General features: G+C 37.4%; 3 protein-coding genes across 3 annotated transcripts in view; all 3 read right to left on the bottom strand.

The window, feature by feature from the left end:
* Nucleotides 1-20,705, bottom strand: part of LOC117567506 (frizzled) — a 124,862-nt gene that overhangs the window by 45,395 nt on the left and 58,762 nt on the right. The window contains exons 3-4 of the mRNA XM_034247547.2: nt 20,234-20,428; nt 19,825-20,050 (exon numbers count right to left, since the gene is read on the bottom strand). Of these exons, the coding sequence (XP_034103438.1) occupies nt 19,825-20,050; nt 20,234-20,428 (421 nt within the window). The remainder of the gene's footprint in view (nt 1-19,824; nt 20,051-20,233; nt 20,429-20,705) is intronic.
* On the bottom strand, nt 1,598-3,560 carry LOC127565772 (uncharacterized). Its single transcript, XM_052006136.1, has 3 exons — nt 3,268-3,560; nt 2,298-2,340; nt 1,598-2,230 (listed from the first exon to the last, which is right to left on the bottom strand). The coding sequence occupies exons 1-3, from the start codon at nt 3,457-3,459 to the stop codon at nt 2,208-2,210; spliced, it is 258 nt and encodes an 85-aa protein (XP_051862096.1). The 5' UTR covers nt 3,460-3,560; the 3' UTR covers nt 1,598-2,207.
* On the bottom strand, nt 4,912-5,372 carry LOC117567507 (uncharacterized histidine-rich protein DDB_G0274557). The gene has a single exon (XM_034247548.2). The coding sequence runs from the start codon at nt 5,287-5,289 to the stop codon at nt 5,017-5,019; it is 273 nt and encodes a 90-aa protein (XP_034103439.1). The 5' UTR covers nt 5,290-5,372; the 3' UTR covers nt 4,912-5,016.

Genomic DNA, 20,705 nt, shown 5'->3' on the forward strand with positions numbered 1-20,705 from the left:
TATTTAGTGTTTGGTAGAGATAAATTTGGTTATGCCTGGAAAATATATCTGAATCATTTTAATCCTGAAAATACGCTTTCATCATTTGTTATGATAGTTAAGCTTGCCACTTGTTGCTACCACGGCTTCTCTCTCTCTCTTCACACATTCCATTCACCTCCCCGCTGCTCATTTCAATTAAACTCGTAAAGCCATTAGCTCGTTTTATATAAACTCACAATGCCGACAATCCGCCCAATAACGATATACCACCATAAGCTCTTACATAATCGGCCATATATTTTCCCCTACTGCAAAGTTTTTCAATTTTCCGCAGCTTCTGCTGCCGTTGCTGCTGTCTGGCTCACACATATTGAATTGCATATAAATAAAGCAACGCGACGCGATGCTGGAGCTGCGTGTAATTATCATAAAGCGGAATCTTGTAGCGCCAATGCGAAGCTCATAACTAACTTGTGAAGCAAAAACGATTTGGCCACAACAACAGAGGAGAAAGAGAGAGAGAGGGAGTGAGGGAGGCTGGTCAGCATACACTTCTCGTGTCCTGGCCTGGCCTAATGCCCATTTTGGCCATGGCACGTCACCAGCCCAAACGATGTAACTTTCAATTTGCGTAATTTTCAAGTGACTACGCGACCAACTGATCCCTCACCTCAGCCAAAGCTAAAGCCAAATGACTGTTACTGTCTGATGATGATGCCATGAGAAATCTTTCGGCACAAACTGGGCTGAACTTTTTGGGGGGGGAAACATTTTGAGGCGTGGCTAACTGCTGCGTTAAGGTGCACGCTTGTCATAAAATCCCGCTTATTATGCTGCCTATTAATTTTTACTGCTGAAACCTGGAACCTGGGACCTGAGGACCTGGACCTCAACCTGAAACTAATGCTCAACGGGGCAACCTCCCAAAACTTGTTGTTCGACTGCGACTGCGTTTGGCTGCTGCTGCTGCTGCTGCGCTTCCATAGGCAATTTATGACATACATGCGAAATGGCCATCGGCATCGCCATCGCCTGGCCAGACCAGGCCGGAGCACATTTGGAGGCATATCGCGCCGCTTCTATCGCAGCTGTACAAATTTATTTTCCTTTGGTATGCCCTAGGCGCCAAATGGGTATATGCGATGGCTTGTCAACTTGGCAAATCAAAGTGTCGAAAGTTTATTTCAAATTAAACTCTTTAAGCTTTAAATAAATTTAGTTTTGTATATTAATAGTTACTATTAAAATTTATTGATTCAAATAAATTCAGATCTATACATGAACGTTAAAAAATTATATTTAGCTTTTTCGATTTATAGAAAATTTATAAAATGTTGTATTCGAAGTGTCGAAGGCCTATTAAAATTTGTATTTGAATTCATTTAATTATTTACTTTAAGGTTATTGATTAATATAGATGTAGCATTATATTCAAATTTATAGTTAAAAGTATTTCATCAAATCTCTTGTTATTAAAGAGATCTTATAAATTGCTTGATAAGAATTCGTCCCCAGTAAAAGTATCACTATGCTGCTTTTATATTTTCTTCTAAACATATTTCTCAAAATTTATTATATTACTACCCTTATTTGTAGAAAAATGTAGAACTTATTTTAAATAGTTAGAGTATTTAAATTTCGTTGTTTTATTAGCTCTATGCATGCCATTTATTTTCTTTATTTGTTTCAGCATCTGCTGGCTCATTGGGGCACAAGAAGCGAAGATGTCGGAAAGTTAGCCATCATTAGTACTAACAAGCAACATTACGCTGAGTCTGCCTCTGACTCTGAGTCTATGTCTGGGACAGAGTTCTGGCTACTCAGGGATCTTTGCTCTCAGCCTCTCGCTGCTCTTTTGGTTTTTGGCTGATTACATTCGCCAGATAGTTGCGAGCACGCGTAGTTGATATGGCTTTTGTCTTTCAGTTCCCTTCAGTTTGTCCGCCCATCATTGGGCTCACTCCTCTCTGTGTGTGTGTTTACTCAAGGAATTTTTATTGCCACACATGTGAGTTTGAGCCAATGTTTCCCTTGTTGTAGTTGTAGTTGGTTCGCAGTTATCGCATTTTTTGATTTTTCATGGGTTTATTAAATTGTTTTATGTAATCGCAGATGGTCAAATGTCATGAGTTGAATTCTTGAAATTACTCTTGACTTTGATTATATTCGAGTGTTGTGTTATTACCCCAAATGACTTGCTCACATACAGCTACTTAAGTATTGTATTAGATGGAAGATATTGTTGTGGCTATTATATTGTATTATGAATTTTATTTTCAGCTATTGTAAGATTAGGAATACTATACAATACATACTTGTACTTGTCGGATACTTAGGGAGATAATTACGAGTACATACCTGTAAATAAAAGAGAAAACAGTTTGAATTAGTAAATATGTTAGAAAGCTGCCAACTTGTGTTAAAGGAAAAAGCAATAAAATTGTTATAGCTGAATCAATATGTTAAATATTATCTTATATATCTTATTATATGATACCAATTAAACAATGCTGTCAACTTGCTTTATTGCAGAGTGGGAGACAAAGTCTTTTGTTTATTGCATCTAATAAATTAAGACTGTCAACTAGCTCGGATTGCTGGGGGCATGCTAACTTGCTATAAAGTGGTATTTATGAGCATGAAATAGTAAATGAAAGACAAAACGTTTTCGATTAGTCAAAACAAAATTAAAAGAGCTGCCGAGTTATTATCTAATGGCTATAAAATATGACTGCCAACTTGCAGTTGGGGAGCTGCCAACTTGCTTTAAATAACCGTAACCGACCACGCTGATGAAGTTTATTTTTCCAGAGAATAAAAATGAAATCAATTCATTTCACTTGAAAGTATTATTTATAAACTGCCAGCAGTTGTTGCTTTTACGTCGTAATTAAATTCAAATAATAATTAAGATGGGCAACACGACGGGTTCACTTTGTCGCTGCTCGAAATTGAACTACATAATTTAAGTATTTCAATTAAAAGCGGCAAACACACACAAAATATACGCTGACAATTATGAATTGAGATGTGAGTTGTGAATTGTTTACGGCCAGTTTTGTGCGAGTGTGTGACAGGTTTCACTTTCGCAGTGAGCCGTCAATTTGAGGTCTGTCGTTTAAAATTGTCAAAAATGCATTTAGACGGGTTTGCCGCTTTGGCTTAGTGGGTTGGTCACAAATAATTTTCATAGTTAATTGACAGGCAGACAGGCTGAGAAATGCTACCGTTGGCCATTAGCCCAACTTGTCGTCGAAGAGTTTCGATTAAAATTCAGTCACTTACAAATATATATATGGAGGGGTATATATTAATATTATTTGGATGTTTTTTTCGTTTCGTTGGGTTGTCAATAAAGTCAATAAAATGTAACGCCTGCTGTTGCTGCTCGTGCTGCTTTTGTTGTTGTTGCTGCTGCTGCTGCTGCCTTTGGGGTGTTATTTTGGCCATGTCTGTCGCTTTATTTAATGGCAACATGTTTTACAACATTATTAGACAACGTCAGAGAGCCAAACCACGAACCGGCTTAGCTGGCTAACATGGCAAATTTTAATTACCAATATTTTCCAGGTGTCGAATCAACGTCCCACGCCATTGGCAACATTTTGCATTTTATGACAGTTGCCTCACGCGTTTCCTCCTCCCCTCCCTTACTTATTCACGAGTTGAGTTTGGGGAGAAAAAAATTAAATTACACATTTGTAGCTGCTGCTAATTAGTGTTATGTGACAAACAGTTCTAATGGCTTGTAATTGGCCAATATTTGTCTGGGCCATTGATATTTAATTCATTTATATTTATGCGCCTAACAATGCTTAGGTCGTTCGGCCCCAGTTATAGCTACAGTAGTTAGTTTCATACATATATACATCGCATACATATATTTTTATGTATATTTGTACTTCTAACCGCGGGCCACCTAATTGAATTGTCGCTGTGGCTAATTCACAATGTGGTCGCCATAAGCCGCTTATTATACTTCGTTTTTTGCTCAGATTACGCATTCATTCAATTATCTAATACAAAGGCTTTGCTATTTATAGCAAATTCTTATTTATCAAATGTCATAAATCATTTTATTTATAGATATTGAATGATAGTTTATCATTTCAAAAGCAATGTCACTTTCGAATCACTTTTATTGGTGCATTGGATATGTGAATGTTTTTTTTTTGCGCATTATATTTGTGAATAGAATATAGATAAGATATTTATTATTCCGATTACCATCTTATCATGTCGTTCTTGGTACGCTTATTATCAGCTATTACTAATACCCAATTGCGCAATTGTTAATGCCTAGATTTAATAGGCTTGAAAATATTTACATTTTTGTTTTGTGTACGAAGTCAGTTTTTATTTTATATTTATTTTCATAAATGCACAAATAAAATTTACCATTAAAAATGATTGCTTTGACATGTAAAGTATAGTATAATATTATATTATACTATGTTAATGTGACGCATACATTATTTTAGTATGTATATTTGTATTAATTTCATGCACTATTCATTATTTTTTTTATTTTTCTTCTTTGTATAGTGAATAATTTCACCATTTTTTTTTTGTGTTATGCAGTTATTAATTTCATAATTGAAAGTAACGTTTACTGTATTAGTTTTCTTTGACATTGATTTATATTTAGAATGTTGTACTTTCTTTTGTGGTATTTATTTTGGGTTCCCTTAGGCAAACTCAAAGATAAGATAAAGTGTTAGACACATATCACAAGTTTACATCTTTTGACACCATAAGTAATGAGTTTGTACTTGAATGTTTATTTAATTTAGGTTCCAAAACCATTTTGTAGTTATTTATTATACAAATAGCATTAAATATGTCACTATATTTATTTCCAAGTTTCCATTTAAAAAGAAACACATATTTGTATTTAGTTTTTGAAGTGGTTTTATATTTTTTATGGGCTTTTTAGGTTTTGTATAAAATAAATAAAATTCGTAAAACTATGTTATATGAATTCACTTCACAGGGAAATCACAAAATTCATCGCTTCATCATTTCATCAATTCCTTAGCAGTGATGATGATGATGATGTGGTGGTCCGTGGTGGTGGTGATGATCATAGTGATGATCAAAGTGGCTCGGCGGCGGTGGTGGAGGGCCGTGGTGGTGATGATGGTGGTGGTGATCGTAGTGAGGTGGCGGCGGAGGTCCGTGGTGGTGGTGATGGTGGTGGTGTGGCGGCGGTGGTGGCGGATGGTGTCCGTGGTGGCCGTGATGGTGGCCCAAATGCAATCCCAAATGGATGCCAAAGAGACGATCGTGGTGTGGTGGTGGCGGCATTCTTAGTCTTTTGTTGTTTGAAATTCTCTTGTTATCCTCTTGCTGTAGGTCTTAATTCCTCAACTGGAATTGTTATACTGTGTCGCAGTTAGGCAGCAATTGGCAATATATACGCGTTCTGGACTGAAAACTCTTATCAGATAACAGGCGTAGGTAATGTACATGGCTTGTTATCTTATCGACGTGTTTTCTTTTTTGCAAATTGTGAATCATTGTGAGTCATTTTTTATGTTCGGTTGTAAAGATACGTGCGATTATTACTTTCGGGGGGTTGGGTTCTGCTATTTTAGCAGGTGAATAACACGTTTTGAGCTTAGGGTGATTCCCTGCCACTCTGTCCCATTCACAATTGACATAGAACAGATAAAGCTGCCAGCCTGCCTGCCATCTAATCGGAGTAAATAAATAAATAAATCTGTTTACGCCGCCAGACACAAGTGAATCAAGCTTCACAGCAGCAGAAGAAATTGCAAAGAAGAAAAAAATGAAAAACATGCCACAAAGTGTGGCAACTTTTTGTGTGGCGGCGTCGAAAAGTTTTGGCATCACAAAAGAAAAGAAAAGAAAAGAGAAGGAAAAATGCAAGACGCCGTCGACAATAATTTCCGCCTGCATGCCGGTGTCTGGACAGAGTCAAGATGTTGATGAGAGAAGGGGAGCAAGGGGAAGTGGCGACGACAGACTGCCAGACAAACTCCCATACATATATATATATTTATGCTGGAAATACTAAAAATGCTGGATGAATGACGCGTCACAAGAGAAGTGAAGCAAAGCATGCGATGAACATTTTTTCGCCAGTGTTGCAAAGCGTGGGTTGAGAGCACGATGTCGCATCAAGTGCTTAGTGCGTGCAAGCGACATTTTCGTAGACTTAACAATAACTTTTCCTGTTGAGTGCGGCAGGAATTTGCAGACGGGGGATGTGGAAGTTAGCGCTGATAAAATGCGTTAGAAGTTATAAAGCGATTAGGAATATGTGCGGGTTGCCAGCAGTCTTGCCAAAGGGGGTGAAAGAGAGACCCAAAAATAAAAAAGAAAAAGGGAAAACTTTTTACGCTTGGCAGTATCAATTTAATGCCTATTTAAAGTGTGAGCTCCCCCGAGGCACGTGGCAATGCAGGTGATGCGGATGCTGATAGCAGAGTTGGTAATGCATAAATTTGATTTTATGGCACTGTCGTTAAGCACTTGCCAAAGTTAGTACAAAAAAAAAAGATATAGCAAACACAGAACTGCACTTTAAAGAGAGTATCTGCCAGTCGATTAACACAACAGCTGCTCAATGACCTGGAAAACTGCCCATTATAATCAGCTGATGACCCAAAAGTCCAATTAATATACAAAAGGACATTCAGTTTGAGTCCAGCTGAGCTCGCTGAGCAAACAAAATCACATCAAATCAAATGTAAACAGAAACACAAACACACACACAGAGAACGAGAGAGAGAGCGAGCAAGAGAGGGAAACCTCAGCTGGCCTTCTGTTGCCTTACATAAATATTGCTAATTAATAATTTCATCGACAACTGTTGAAAATCGTCGTTTGGTTGCGACTCATAGAACTCTGCCTAGATTCAAATATTAATTGAAAATGTCACAAGTCGGCGCAATTATCGTAAATTATAAACACGCGTTGGGGGTTAAATTCTTTTTGGGCTCACTGCAGGCAAATCAAATCAAAATATTATGATTATTATTATTATTTTTATTACGTGAGCTGGCAAAATACGCAAAAATGTGCAGAACCAACCCTCAACATCATCATCCACATTTTGGGGGTGTTGCATAATGAAATGTCAACAGAAAAATTGCCTAGGAAACAGAAAAGTTTTGTTACATTTAATTTCGAGTGGAGTTTCGATTTTGACACAAGTGGGAAAATGCCCTTTTAAAGATTCGCCCTTTAAAGAATTGCATATATGACTCATCATCTGCTATGCAACGTGTGGTTGTGGTCGCCATAGAAAATTCAAAGTTGCCACAGCTTTGCCTGCAAAACTGACTATGCAAAAATGCAGCCAAAAAGCATATAAAATTATTATGCGAGAGGCGGAGGAGAAGCAGGAGAGGCGAAAAGTCCCCGAAAAACCGGCTTATGACAATGCTCAAAGGCATTTTTTGGGCAGCATCAGCTAAAAACCAGACAGAGCTCTGACTCCGACTGCGACTGCGACATGCTCGGCATGTGCATATAAAGTCCAAATAAACTCAAAGTTGTTGACAAAAGGGTTAAAGGCCATAATTGTGGCGAAAGTCCCGGACTGTAGGGATAGCATCATCGCCATGGCGTGGCGACGTCGTGTACGTCTGGCACATTAAACTGAGAGTGGATTTTTATTGAAAGTGTAAACATGACGACAGACCAGAGTCATCAGAATTATAATGCCAAAGTGGACAGCTGCTGCAGGAGATGGGAGAACAGCACAGCACAGAACAGAACGGAGCACACACAAACAATTTTTAGGAGTATGCGCTCAAAATATTTGTGTGCATATTTGTGAAACACTCGCAAACACTTTAAACACAAAGTGTTAATGGATTCTTTTTTAGTGGACTTTAGCACTTTAAAGTGCATTATTACTTGAGGGGCGACAAGCGCCCCAAATGTTGACAATGCCATAAGTTCGGACATAAAGGGAGCAGACAACTATGAAAATTTCAACATCAATTAGATTTGATGTGGGGGAAATTCCGACATATATTTTGAGTGACAAATTATCCGAAATGTGTAATATTTTATTTCTACAAGTTTATAAATATTGTAAGTTGTGAATTTCATTATGTGTTCTTCATAAGTGCTTCATAAATTGTTGCTATTTTCCTAATGAATATAATATTATAGATACATCATATCGTTAAGTCTAATCTTCCAATGCTTAATACAAAATTTATGTCGAAATATATTTTAATTAGCAACACTTTACGTATATTTATATATTGATTCTAATTAGTTTTCAAATAAATAAAATATTAGTGATACATCATATCTTCAAGTCACATCTCTGAATGTTACTCAATTACAACATTTACTTTGTCCACTTGTCCTAAGTAGATTGCGAGTCAAAAACATCTAAAAATACAACCCCAAAGTCAAGAGACCTAACCCCCTCATATTTTATTTCTCCAATTCCGCCCTGCAATATTTATTTTATAAAGCTTACAAATTTGCGCAAAATTTTTGCACACACAAAGACAGAGAGAACAAACGAATGGAGTTGTTGTAGCTGGAAGAGGAAGTGGAAGTGGAGCAAATACGAGTACGTTACATATACATACATGTATAAAGAAAGGTCCATATGAATGCGATCAAAAAGGGGAAATATAAAACCCAAGCACAAAAGACTTCGCTGACTTCGCCGAGTGAGGAGCTAACAAGCAAGCGTCGCGTCATTCCCGTTGCCCTTTCGCTTCGTCGTCTACAAGTTCTTTTAAGTGATTTCAACCCGGAAATGCCCATAAATCGATTTTGAGGGTGGCAAAGCAGAGAGTGAGAAAGAGACAGAGAGTGTACTGAACACAACCTAATACCAAATCGACGAGTCCTTGCAACACATGCGGCGGTCGCTTTATGGGATAAATGAATGAATTGAAATGGGCGGCAAGTGTATCGACTTATGGTTGAGTTGAACAAGAATCTGGCACACTTGTCCACACCCCCCACCATCTCATCCCCATCTACATCCCGCATTCGCACAATGCAAATAAAAGTTCATTACAAGCCCAGCCAAGGCGCTTAAAAGTTCCCACTGAATGTGTCGAGGCTTTGTTATGGCCAGCCAGTGAGCTCTGTCCTGTCCCATTTTGGAGTGTGTTTCTTTCCATTCCATCCACTGCTATTGCTGTTGCTGCTTCTGCTGTCTCTTATGGTCATTGCCCCCCACGCTTCGCAGTTGTGTCGTCGACGTCGTCGTCGTCATCGTGTGTGCGGCACATGGCACCGGATATGCCACATCCGTAGAGTCCGCAGAGTTCGCAGCAGTTCGAAGAGTTCGTTCAGTTCGGGCGAGCGTGCAAAGCGCAGTCAATAAAAAAGAATTCTAAAGCCAAAAAGGAAATAAATTAACAATAAGCAATGATTTTTCTTTGCTTTTTTGCCAAGTTTTTGATACGTCCATAAGCATTGCTTGATATGCTATCGCATATCGGTAATCGCTTATCCACAATTGTCGGATATTGTACATAATTTAACGCCGGTCATTTTCTAGTCGAAGCAATGCAGCAAAAAAAAAACAGACAAGAAGTTATGAACTCAACTAGTACAATGACATCTTTAAATAAAGCTTGAATGCTTTATTCAGTCTATTATAATTTCTTTTATTTCATGATTCACTTTGAATTTAGTTCAGCTTCACTTTCATCAGGTGGCAACTCTGCAGCTTCACCTTAACCTCATTTGTTGGGCAACTTAACCTCACTTTCATCCCATATAAAACGTCAACGTCACAGTCACAGCGCTTGTCATTAGCTTGGCTTTGCAATTTTTAATCAATTTACTTGCATTTTTATGAAATTTCATGCCACTTAATTAACCCACAGTGCAGCAACCGCAGTTGAGCTCAGCAAAAACCTTAATTAACCCATTACCTTTTGTGCTGCAGATGAAAAACAACAAATAATAAAAAAGGGAAGGAAATGGGTGGAAGCAGCAACAGCAACAACTACAACCAAGGTATTCAACACGTCATGCAAAAATGCCAGGAGAAAAAACTTTTAACGCTTTTTCATGCCAAAAGCATGTGAAAGGTGTTGGCCCGGCCAAAACTTTGCTCGTTGTTTTTGAAGTTGGGCCAATAAATTTTTGGACGCTATGAGGTTAAACAAAAGCCATGGCTAAAGCCAAAGGCAATGCCAAAGCCAAAGCTAGTCCTCAACAAAACTAATAACAAAACCTACGCAACGACTGCACTCGACAAGAGAGAGAACAAAAAATTATGTTCGATGTAATTAACAAAAGTTTTTTACTGTGAAAGGAATGCATTTTTCTTTTACATTTTTTATAAAACTGAAATCTTGGCCCGCAAGCGATTTGAGCACTTTAGAGAAAAGCAATTGTCGAAGGCGTAGAAAAAAAACAACAACAGCAATTTACACGCCCAAAAAAAAGCCAAAAAAGCGAAAAGAATGGCAAAAGATTCGTTTTCATTTACGCATTTTCATCTGTCTCCCGAGCTCTTATCAAATTAGACAAAGGGGAGAAATTTTCCATCCAAAACCTTTTCGATGTATCGCCACCAACCAGGGGTTAAAGGTGTTCCGAGATGGGAAGGGAATTGCCCTTAGTGTATAGGCCTTAGATACGAGTGCGAGTATAAAACTGCCAAAAAAGAGATTTTAATGACAGCGGCAACCGCTGCGCTTTATGGGCTTTTATGTGTGTGAGAGATGCTCAGAAAGCCATTCAATGTGGGCGTGTTTATTGTCGCCAACGGCGTCAGGATATTAGAAATAAACAGAACAGCGGGAGGTCCCACCAATTGCCAAGGACCAAGGACCAACGACGAAGGACCAAAGACCGATAAGCGTCGCAGCAATCCAGCCAGGAAGACAATCCCAATGTGTGTGGCCATAATTTGTGCAGAGGATGATGTCAAGTTGACTTTAATGTTCGATTCGATTACCGAGAGAGAGTTCGAAGAGTGAAGATTAAGCAAAACATTATTTTATGCACGCGATTGTCGGAATTTCAATTTAGATTCAATATCTAAGTGAGGCAATGAACATGTAAAATGTCTTTAATATTTGATTTGCTTATGGGGAATTTGAGTAGCGATAAAAAAAAATCACAATCGATGCTAAAAAGTTAAAACTTAAATACATTTAAAAGAGATCTGAGTAAATTATTTAACAAATACTTCAAAATTAAGTTAGTTATATTAACATAACAATTAGCATGTTAAATGTCTTTAATATTTGATTTGCAATTTCAGTATCGATTAGATTAAGAAAATCACAATACAATCAATAAAAAAATCGTAGAAAAGTATTTTACAAATATTTCAAAATTAAGTTGATTATATTTACATGAATATTGTAACTTAAATTTAAGTATTTGCAATTTTTCAGCGACAAAGTAAAATAATTGCCATTGCCTGTAAATATATTTGTATATATCTCATTTCTGACATTTACAGCTTGTAGCAAGAAGAGTTGCCCCAAACCCGCGCCACATTCATTAGTCTCTGTCTGCGTCTTTGCGCGCAGATCTCGCATCATTAACATTGCTTTTCACACTTTGTGCCATTGTTTCCTACTGGTCATTGGCCTGGTCGAAGGCAAAGCCAAAGATGAAGTCTGAGTTGGGGTCGCTCAGCTTACTGTAAAGTTGTTGTTGTTGCTACGTTTTTTCTTCATTCTTTGCCTTTGGACGTGTAAAATGCGTAACGCGAAAACCTTTTTCTTGTCTTCGTCGTCTTTTTCACTAAGTTTTATGTTTTTCAAATCATATTAATTTGAATTAATGAATTTAATTGCTACTAATTAGTGACCCGCCAGTGCCGACAACTTGAGCCCCGTAATGATCTGGCTCTCGACCCGCTATACACTGTGCTACAAAATTTCCATGTTCTACATAATTATAGCAAAACACTCTCGGCGAGCATTGGCATTGGCCAGCGAGCGAGGGGGTTAAGCTTAGCTTTGGCATCGACTTTGTCGACTTCAAAGTGCTACGTTTATGCACTCCGTAATTATTTAATAGGAACAGCAATAAAAAACTTATATAAACAATGAGCTGCGACAATTTAATTACAGCTTCAAGCTGAACATAATCTAACAATTAAGCGTGCTCTACTAAAATCTAGTCGACAAACTGCGTAGAGAGGTGTTGACTAAATGATACCCTACTTTTTGGGGCACAATTTGAATAAAGTTAGTTATTAGAAAACTAAATCAAGTTTATGCATGAGTTTCAAATTATATGTTAGAGTAAGTAAATTATATATTTCAAAAGGTAATTTGAATATATTATATAAAATGATGAATACAGAAATTAATCTTCGTTACAAGAATTTGAATAATAAATCTTCAAATCAATTCAGTTGCTGAAGAGCACGAACTTTGAGAAGTCTGATTTTGCAGAAATCTTCTTTTTAAACAAATGCAATAATATTTAAGTCACACAAATAAAGATTGTAAACAAAACAAAAAAAAAAAAACAGAAGCCGCAAAAACGTGCGTGTAAGAAAGCCATATAAAAAAGAGTGACAGCGATGTGCTGAAGCTTCTGCTACAACTGGGAGTTGCCGAATTCTAAATACACTTGACTTGATTTAGGGAAGCATATTCCCCGCACGCTGATAAAGCACCCGAGTGTGTGTATCGTAACCTAGTTATACCGGGAGGAGGGGAACAAGCGCTAAATTGCAAATGTAATCAACGATACGGCAACTTTTGCCCGATGGGGCACTCAGCAACAACAACAACAGCAACAGCAACCGCGTCAGCAACAACAACAATAACGAGTCAACGACAAGAAGTTGCACTGAAAGCAGAAGCTGTGGCAATCGCAACATGTTGTCGTAGTGTAGCGACAACCTCTCGCGATATCTCTTGACTGTGTATCTACTGCTGTTGCTGCTGTTGTTGCTGCTGTAGCTAAAGCTACTGCTGCCGGCGTCGCTGCCAGCATCGCTGCTTGGCGGCAACTCACGCACGTTTCACGCTTTTTGTTGTCGCCATCGTCGTCCCCATCTTAGCTTGGCTCGACTCCGCTTGGCAGCCATTTTAGCTACCGGTTTTACGCGTCAAAGTGCGCGTAACTTTTGCCGCATGCCACATTCGACGAAGCAGCAACATTGTTGCTGTTGTAAGCAAGCTATTGTTGTTGCCACTGCGAGTGCTACTGCAACAGATGCTGTTGTTGTTATTTTACTTCCAAGTTGGTCAACAGTTGCTTCGCTACTCTTATCCTTTGTTTTTACTCACTTTTGCTCTAGAGATTCAAGTTAACTCAACGCTAGATGAATCATAAAACTATTGTTGCAGTTCACTTCGCTTTTATGGACATCTAAGCTGGGGGACTTATTGTGAAACATTCAGTTTTATAGAAATGTTGCCCAAAAATCAATGATTGGAAACTAAGATTAAAGAAATTTACACTACACAACGTTATCTTTAATTTTAATAGTACAGAAATGTTGTTGCTACGGCTACCCAAATAATTTTTATAAAAGACTTTAAAGTTTCTTAAAATAAAATTTGCCACAAAATTTATGATCGAAAATTAATATTAAGGAAAAATACTCAACACTTTACTTGTTTTGCATGAAAATAAAACTTGTTTCTACAACTACCCAAATATTTGTCTGGATACACTACGAAGTTTACTTTGAAAAAAATATTTTGAAAATGATTGAAAACTAAGCTTAAGTTTAAATACACTTTACCACACTCGATTTATTACAATTCAAGTACCGAAAATTTGATGCTACCAAAAACATTTCCAAAATAATTGTCAGCAAACACTTTGAAGTTTTGCAAAATAAATGTTACCCAAAAATCAATGACATAACATTGATGATATTAAAGGAAAATAATCTACACTTCACTTGCTTCACATGTTGATAAATCTTCTTGCTATAGCTACCCAAATATTTCCTAGGAAACGCTTTGAAGTTACATCGAAAAAATGATTTTATTAAATAAATGTTTCTTAAAAATGAAGGATTGCAATCTAAGCTTGAACTTAAAAACACTATACCAAACTCTATTTAATTTGACATGTATCGAAAACTTGTTGCTACATCCCCGCAAAACATTCCCAAAATAATTGCTAGCAAACACATTGAAGTTACTTCGAGTTGTAGTCATAGCAAAGGCAAATCAAATTCTTTTGAGGTAATCAAGCAAATTTTATTACAAATTTGTCACGTTTTTGATGTGATACATTCTGTCAGTGTATTTTGCCTTCATCTCCTACTGCGTTGCCCTTTCATGTTGTTCTTTCATATATTTGCAGTGTTGAATTCCTCAGAAGTGCAGAGCTTTTGTTTTCCATGTATGTGACCAGAATGTGACATTTTGTGTGTTGTGCTCACTCTTTGAATTGTTTTGCCTGGTATTTCATTTTATTTGGCTTATTCCGAGTGCTGCGTTCATTCATTGCTTTGTTCGCGCATCGTCAGGACAACGTTTATGAAATTTCTTTCTTTATTAAATTATTCTCCCTTTTTCTTTGCGTTTAAAGGATTTCTGTTGGATTTGAGGCATTTCCTTGTTACAAAATGCTCTCTAGCAGCAAATGCATTAATGCAGTTTGGGTTCAGGGCAGCTGCTGCTGAGTTAAGTTGAGTTGGCCAAGTCCCATTCTCCCCAATATCATAAATCATTCATACGCAATTCTTTTTATGCCACTCGATAAGACGCTGTGCAGCTTTGGCATGGCCATTTGTGCTTTGTGCTCGATTCCAACTGGCAGCAGCTAACTATCAAGTCCCACAAGTCGCACTCATTCCCTCGCTCTTTGCAACTGACCAAGCGTTGGATAAATTATGCTAATATCATTGCCAGTAGTCGGTTTTATTCGACATCTCCCTCGAACACTCTCTTCTCTCCTTCCATTTCTCGCTTTCTATCATAATAGCTTGACAAATGAAGAAAAATACAAAGTAGTAAAGCAAAACTCGACTCAGAAATACCCACTCAGAATCTTTTGCTATAATTACAACCATTTACATTGAAAGTTAAGTGTATATACCCTGTTTAATCATTCAATTACAGGGTAATAAACTCACTGACAAAGCGACAACTCAAACTGAAAACTCGACTTTGTCTGGCGACTTACAACTTGTGCCATATAATTTGCAAAAGCGCAACAAATTGTTAATTTTCTTTACTTTTAACTTCTTCCCTTTCCATTTTGTCCCCTTCTCTTCCCTTTTGCTGCTTCTATCCCATCCTTCATTGCCCCAGTCATTCGTCTTTCTGCGTCTGTTTTCTTAATTTACATATTTTTGTGCCAGTTTTTTTTATCCGTATATACAAATTTTTTTCAATGCAGACTCGCAATATAAATTTAAAATAATTGCTGAGCGCAAAAGGAAAATGTCGCAAGAAGACGGAAATTATAATAAATTCTAGGCTAATAAAGCAAGTTGTTGGCCACGCTTATTGCATTTTCTCAGTCCTTCAGCTTAATATTGATTTTGATTTAGCATCTCATAAAAAGATTGAGTGCCCAGAAGTTACATAAAATCATTTTTAATAATATGTTAATAAAGTGAAGAAAAAATTATGAATTGAAGAAATTATTCATAAAATCTTTGAAAATAAGAAAATTTAAAAAAAAAATGAGGTAAATTGCTTTATGAAAAATATTTTATCAATATAGTTCAATAAAATCCATTACCTTATTTTAAAATTAATGTAACAAACTATACCATTTTAATAATATGTTAATGTAGAGTGAAATATAAAACGTGACAAATATTCATGAAAAGAGCAATTATTCAATATTGGCAAGAAAATAGAAAATCAGTAATTAAATTTATAGTCACGTAATAAATTATAAGAAAGATTCTTATAAATTGCCAAAATATAATTGAATTACATAGAAATTATTTTTGAAATAAATTTCTCAAGAACTAAATAATCAATGGCGAGAAATGCCAAGAGAAAGTGTCTAAAAATAGCTCAGACTTGAATGAATGCATGGAAAACGTTTGAGATCTAAGGTTAAACGTTTTGCCTTGTGGTCTTCACAAAATTACGTATGCGCCCTGTATGCCTTGCTATTTGGAATCGAACAACAATTCGAATATCAGCTGGCAATTGATGCAACTACGCCTACGATTTACACAGAATCTGTTTTATATGCTAAACATATCCGCACACACACACACATAGACACACTCACACACACAAGCAATCAGATTACTGGCCAGGCATTTAGCATAAATTAAATATTTGCTTTTTGCATTCGACAAATCCATGTTGATGGCTCACATTTATGCAGGTGATTCATAGGCATCTTTTGTGTCGACCAAAAAAGGGAAATCCATCAAATGAGCTGCCAACGCGTCGCGCACTCAATACAAATTGATGCATACCCAGAGCTACCTCTCTTTCTCAGTCTGTGTTACCTCCAATAACTGATCTGTCGCTTACGTTTATTTACTTAACGAAAAGTGCCTGCAACAGAGTCAAAGACAACGGCGGCAGGAAAAGAGGAGAGGGAGAAGTGAGGTAGACTATTCGTATCTGTGAGCATTATTCAATGTTTGCTGCGAACGTGCGCAAATTACAAATTCAATGCACGTAGTCAACGGCGGCAAGACTTCGGGCCAGTTGGGAGTTAGGAGATGGTGGCTGCTTGGCTGGTTCTGGCCATGTTTACGGAACGTCGCTGCCATCATCGTCGCCTCAGCAACAGCTACAGCTCTCAACCAGCTGACGACACATTAAAATAATGTATTTTTAAATTTAACATTAATTGTCGTTGAATGGTTTCTGAATGGTCTCTCTCTCTCACACTCGCACTCGCTTTCTCTCTCTCTGCCTTTTACCGTTGCGTGCCACCATAGTTAGGTTCGCCCTGAGGCCGCTTTTCGGGCGAGTCTCTCACAAGGAGTGTTCCCTTCCTCCTCTCCCCGATTTCCTTCTCCTTGGTGTGCTCAGTGCATTAAGTCATCATTTTTACTTGAGTTTTTCCTTTACGCTTTTCGCTTTTTCGGGCAAAGGCAAAGATTTTCATAAATCGTTTTGGCTCGTTGTTAATGTTTTCCATCTTTTATTACAGCCGTGCAATGAGGGGGAAATATGTTTTTTATGGCTTTGCCATTTTGCATGCATTAGCGAGCTGTGGCATTGTAGTGAGGGAATTTGTGGAGTCTCTTTAAGTGGAAATATTTGAATGTGTTTGCATAGCACTGGAAAAATTGCAATGAGCTTGTCTCTCTCCGATAAGTGCTCACGCATGTGCAAAAATTCGATTTTTCAACAGGTAAAAAGCAGCAATATAATATTTATGTATTTTATATCAGTTTCTACGTGCCAATCAATCATCTCGGTTATCAAGATTGAACACCAGGCAACTCATTTAATTTTATTAAATTAATTTAATTCGATTAAAAATCGACTTGTGGCTCTTCTTTAGTTTGGACGCCAAATCCATATTGGTATATTTTAAATGCTTTGATTTAATTATTTTGTTTATATTATTCATTTATTTAATTTGAATAAAATTAATAAGGGACATTTTTGTCTTCCTTAAGACAGAGAAAAGAAATGTCGTATATGCGATTTCTTCTTTTTTAGTTTGGGAAAAATATTCGCTTGGGAATGTTTTATATGCGTTAGTTTAATTATTCTTGTTTTAATTAATTTTATTATCAATTCTATCCATAAGCAGCTTCTTTCTCTTCCTGAAAATCTAGTTTTAGTTTCAAAACCAGATCCGTTAAGAAATGTTTTTTATGTCTCAGTTAAATTACCATTTCAAATTGCTCTCAATATCTTTGGCTGCAACTAATTGGTCTAATGCATAGCTGATGTAACAAGAATTCGCCAATAGTTGGCACTTAAAACGCCCTATAAATCTATCTTACAAGCATGCGTTGGGTTAATCACTCGATAATTCCGTTCGAGAGCATCGATTGCTATTATCCGGTGCTAAGTCCCGCGCCAAAAGCTCTCACTTTACATTCGACATTTACAATGCAAGAGGAGGAATGAACAATGTTGGGTGGGGGAACAGTTAATGTTCGATATACACTATACAGTTTATAGGAAAGTGTAGTAAAGTGGCCATCGCCGAGTGTTCGCTACTCATTCATTGGATTTGCCTAACAAGCCATAATCATGCGGTGGTGCTGTATTTAATTACTGTGTCTGCCTTCCATTTCCAATTGGAAATTGCTGCGGGTCGTCGCTGGTTGCAGGGCAGAAGTGGTTTCAACAGAGGACAATCAGCGGCAGTGGCAGCGGCAGCAGCTAGGAAATTCTAATGCGCCATAATACCAAACACAATTGAGTCATTAAGCCGCAATCTAATTAAGCCCAAAAATGTGAACGGCTATCCAGAAGAGGCAAACAAAAAAGAAAAAACAGCAGCTACCCAACTGAAAGAGCTAAGCGAATTCGCTTTGGTAGCTGCTCGAGATTTGTGTTCTTGTTGCTTGTTCTTTGACCCGAAATTGGAGCTCATGAGCTCCACTCACAGCACAGCACAAAAAAAAGTACAACGAGAAAAAAAGTAAATAAAAAAGAAGAATTATCCAAAGGTCTAAATCTACGTTGGTTTTTTTACGGCATTTTAACGTGACCATTTTAGCAACCATTTTGTTTTACATTTCTTGGCCAAGATTTATTTCGTGTCTGCTTTCGACCACGTAGGTCATTAAATTGCTTAGAAATCGCGGACATCAACTCTACGGACGGAACAACGCTACTCAGCTTTGCTCAGCACTCAGCCCTCCCTGCCAGGTCACAATCAGGCCCGGCCCGTTTTTAAATGAACCACAAAATGACTGTGAAACGGGCGGCACGCACCGTCTGTCTTGCAAAGTACAATGGGATAAAGCAGACTTTATTGTGGCAAAAGTTTCAAAAAGGGGTAAGCAATGAAATAGCGTAGAAAAGTTCACTACAATCTACACTCAAGTGAGCATTTTCAATAAAGCAGAACAGTATGATATTATCGGTAAAAAAAAAAACAAATTAAAATGCAAAAAAAAAAATAGTTAAATATACCAAGACCCAGGTTATAATACCCCTCGATTTTATGAAAGTTGTTTGGAATGTTTCTAAAATTTCAAATTTTTCTTAAGCAATGTGTATTTAGTTTTTGAATTGAAATATGACAATTATTAAAAGTAATGAAATACATTAAAGGTTTATTTTCAGACAAATTTTGTATTATTATTAATCTACAATTAAATAAAATACATATATAAAATTATATTTGTCGAATTCATCGAGATCACAATAACAATCACAAAATTTAAGCATATCAAATAATGATAAAATGAAAAGATGTATTTATAATATATGTACTATTTAAGTCACTATTACAAATACTAAATATTAATTGATCTTCTAAAATTCATCGAATCTCTTTCAATTTGTAAGATATATTTATATTGAATCGTATTCATTAAAAATATACAAATTTTGAAGCACAATTTTCGCATTTCGTCCCATTATTTATTTGTTGCTTTAGTTCTTAAGGTTTGTTTGGGCTGCGCAGCATCGAAATAGATACAGTTAATGCCACAAAATGATGTCTAATGACGGTTTCGTCTTACATGACGAAAACTGACGGCTGTGGCTCACACAGACAAACAGTTTGGGGATACTGAAAACTGAAAACTGAGGTTTGAGTTTAGTTTGTGTATCTATTAAGTGCTGGTAATTTATAATGACTTCCAAGTGGGGTCTCTTTAAAGCTAAAGGTCAATGGAGTGAGAAGATTCTTCCTGTTTCTCATTTCTCGTAATCTCTTTCACTATGTTTCGCCTTTTATTGTTTGCGTGTTCGCTTGTGTGTTGTTATTATTTTTATTAATAATTGGGTATTTCGGTAGGGGTGGAGTACTCACCTTCAACTTTAGCCAGAGCAAGCACCGAGATGGTTTGGAGAGCTGGCACCGCCCAGGCAACCAAATGGAATAAATGAGATTTATTTTCAATTGCCTCGTGGCCCCATTTAAGTCCGGCAGCCAAGAACCAGGCAAAGGCCAAACATGACCACCACGCAAAGGCGGCCATGCAACAGAAATACAATGCCATGAATAATACGGTGCAGGCCGTGGTCTGCCGATGACCCTGTAAGTGGATGCATATCCAGGATGAGCATGAGAATGAGGAAAGTAAGAGAGGGAGGCAGCAGCAGAAAGGCAGCAGGCGCAAAAGGCACAACACAAAAAGTAACGTAAGGAAGTTCGTAAATAAAAAATGAAATTCGTTTCACCTGCTGCCAGGCTGCTTGAAGTGTAGCCGCCGACTTACCTGGGTTATGGTGGACATCATCTGCAGGCGCCCCAGCTTCACTGGCGGCGGAAATGGTTCCCGGCACGACACCGAATCGCCCGCACCAAGTCCGGCCACATAGGCGCAACCAACGACGAGATAGCAAACGGCCAGAAAGACAATCGCTCGCTCCGGATAGCGAAAACGCGAAGAGTCTATCAGAAAGGTGAGCACCTGCAAATAAAGAGGAACAAACAAAAAAAAAGGCAACCATATATATGTTGATTATTATTATACAAAAGAGGCCACACAAATTAAACATATTAAATATGAATTTAAATTTAATTAAGTCTGTAATTATAGGAACGAAGCCGCCTTGCGAAGTGGCTTAAAAATGCATTAGCCGGGGAGTGGAAAGCAGATAGAGAGGAGAGAGGAGAGAGAAGTCAGGATGCTTTTGCTTTCGGCTTGAGGAAGTTTCACTATGGTCATTAGGCTATACACATTAGCT

The sequence above is a fragment of the Drosophila albomicans genome, chromosome 3 (assembly GCF_009650485.2).
Source record: "Drosophila albomicans strain 15112-1751.03 chromosome 3, ASM965048v2, whole genome shotgun sequence".
NCBI lineage: Eukaryota > Metazoa > Arthropoda > Insecta > Diptera > Drosophilidae > Drosophila > Drosophila albomicans.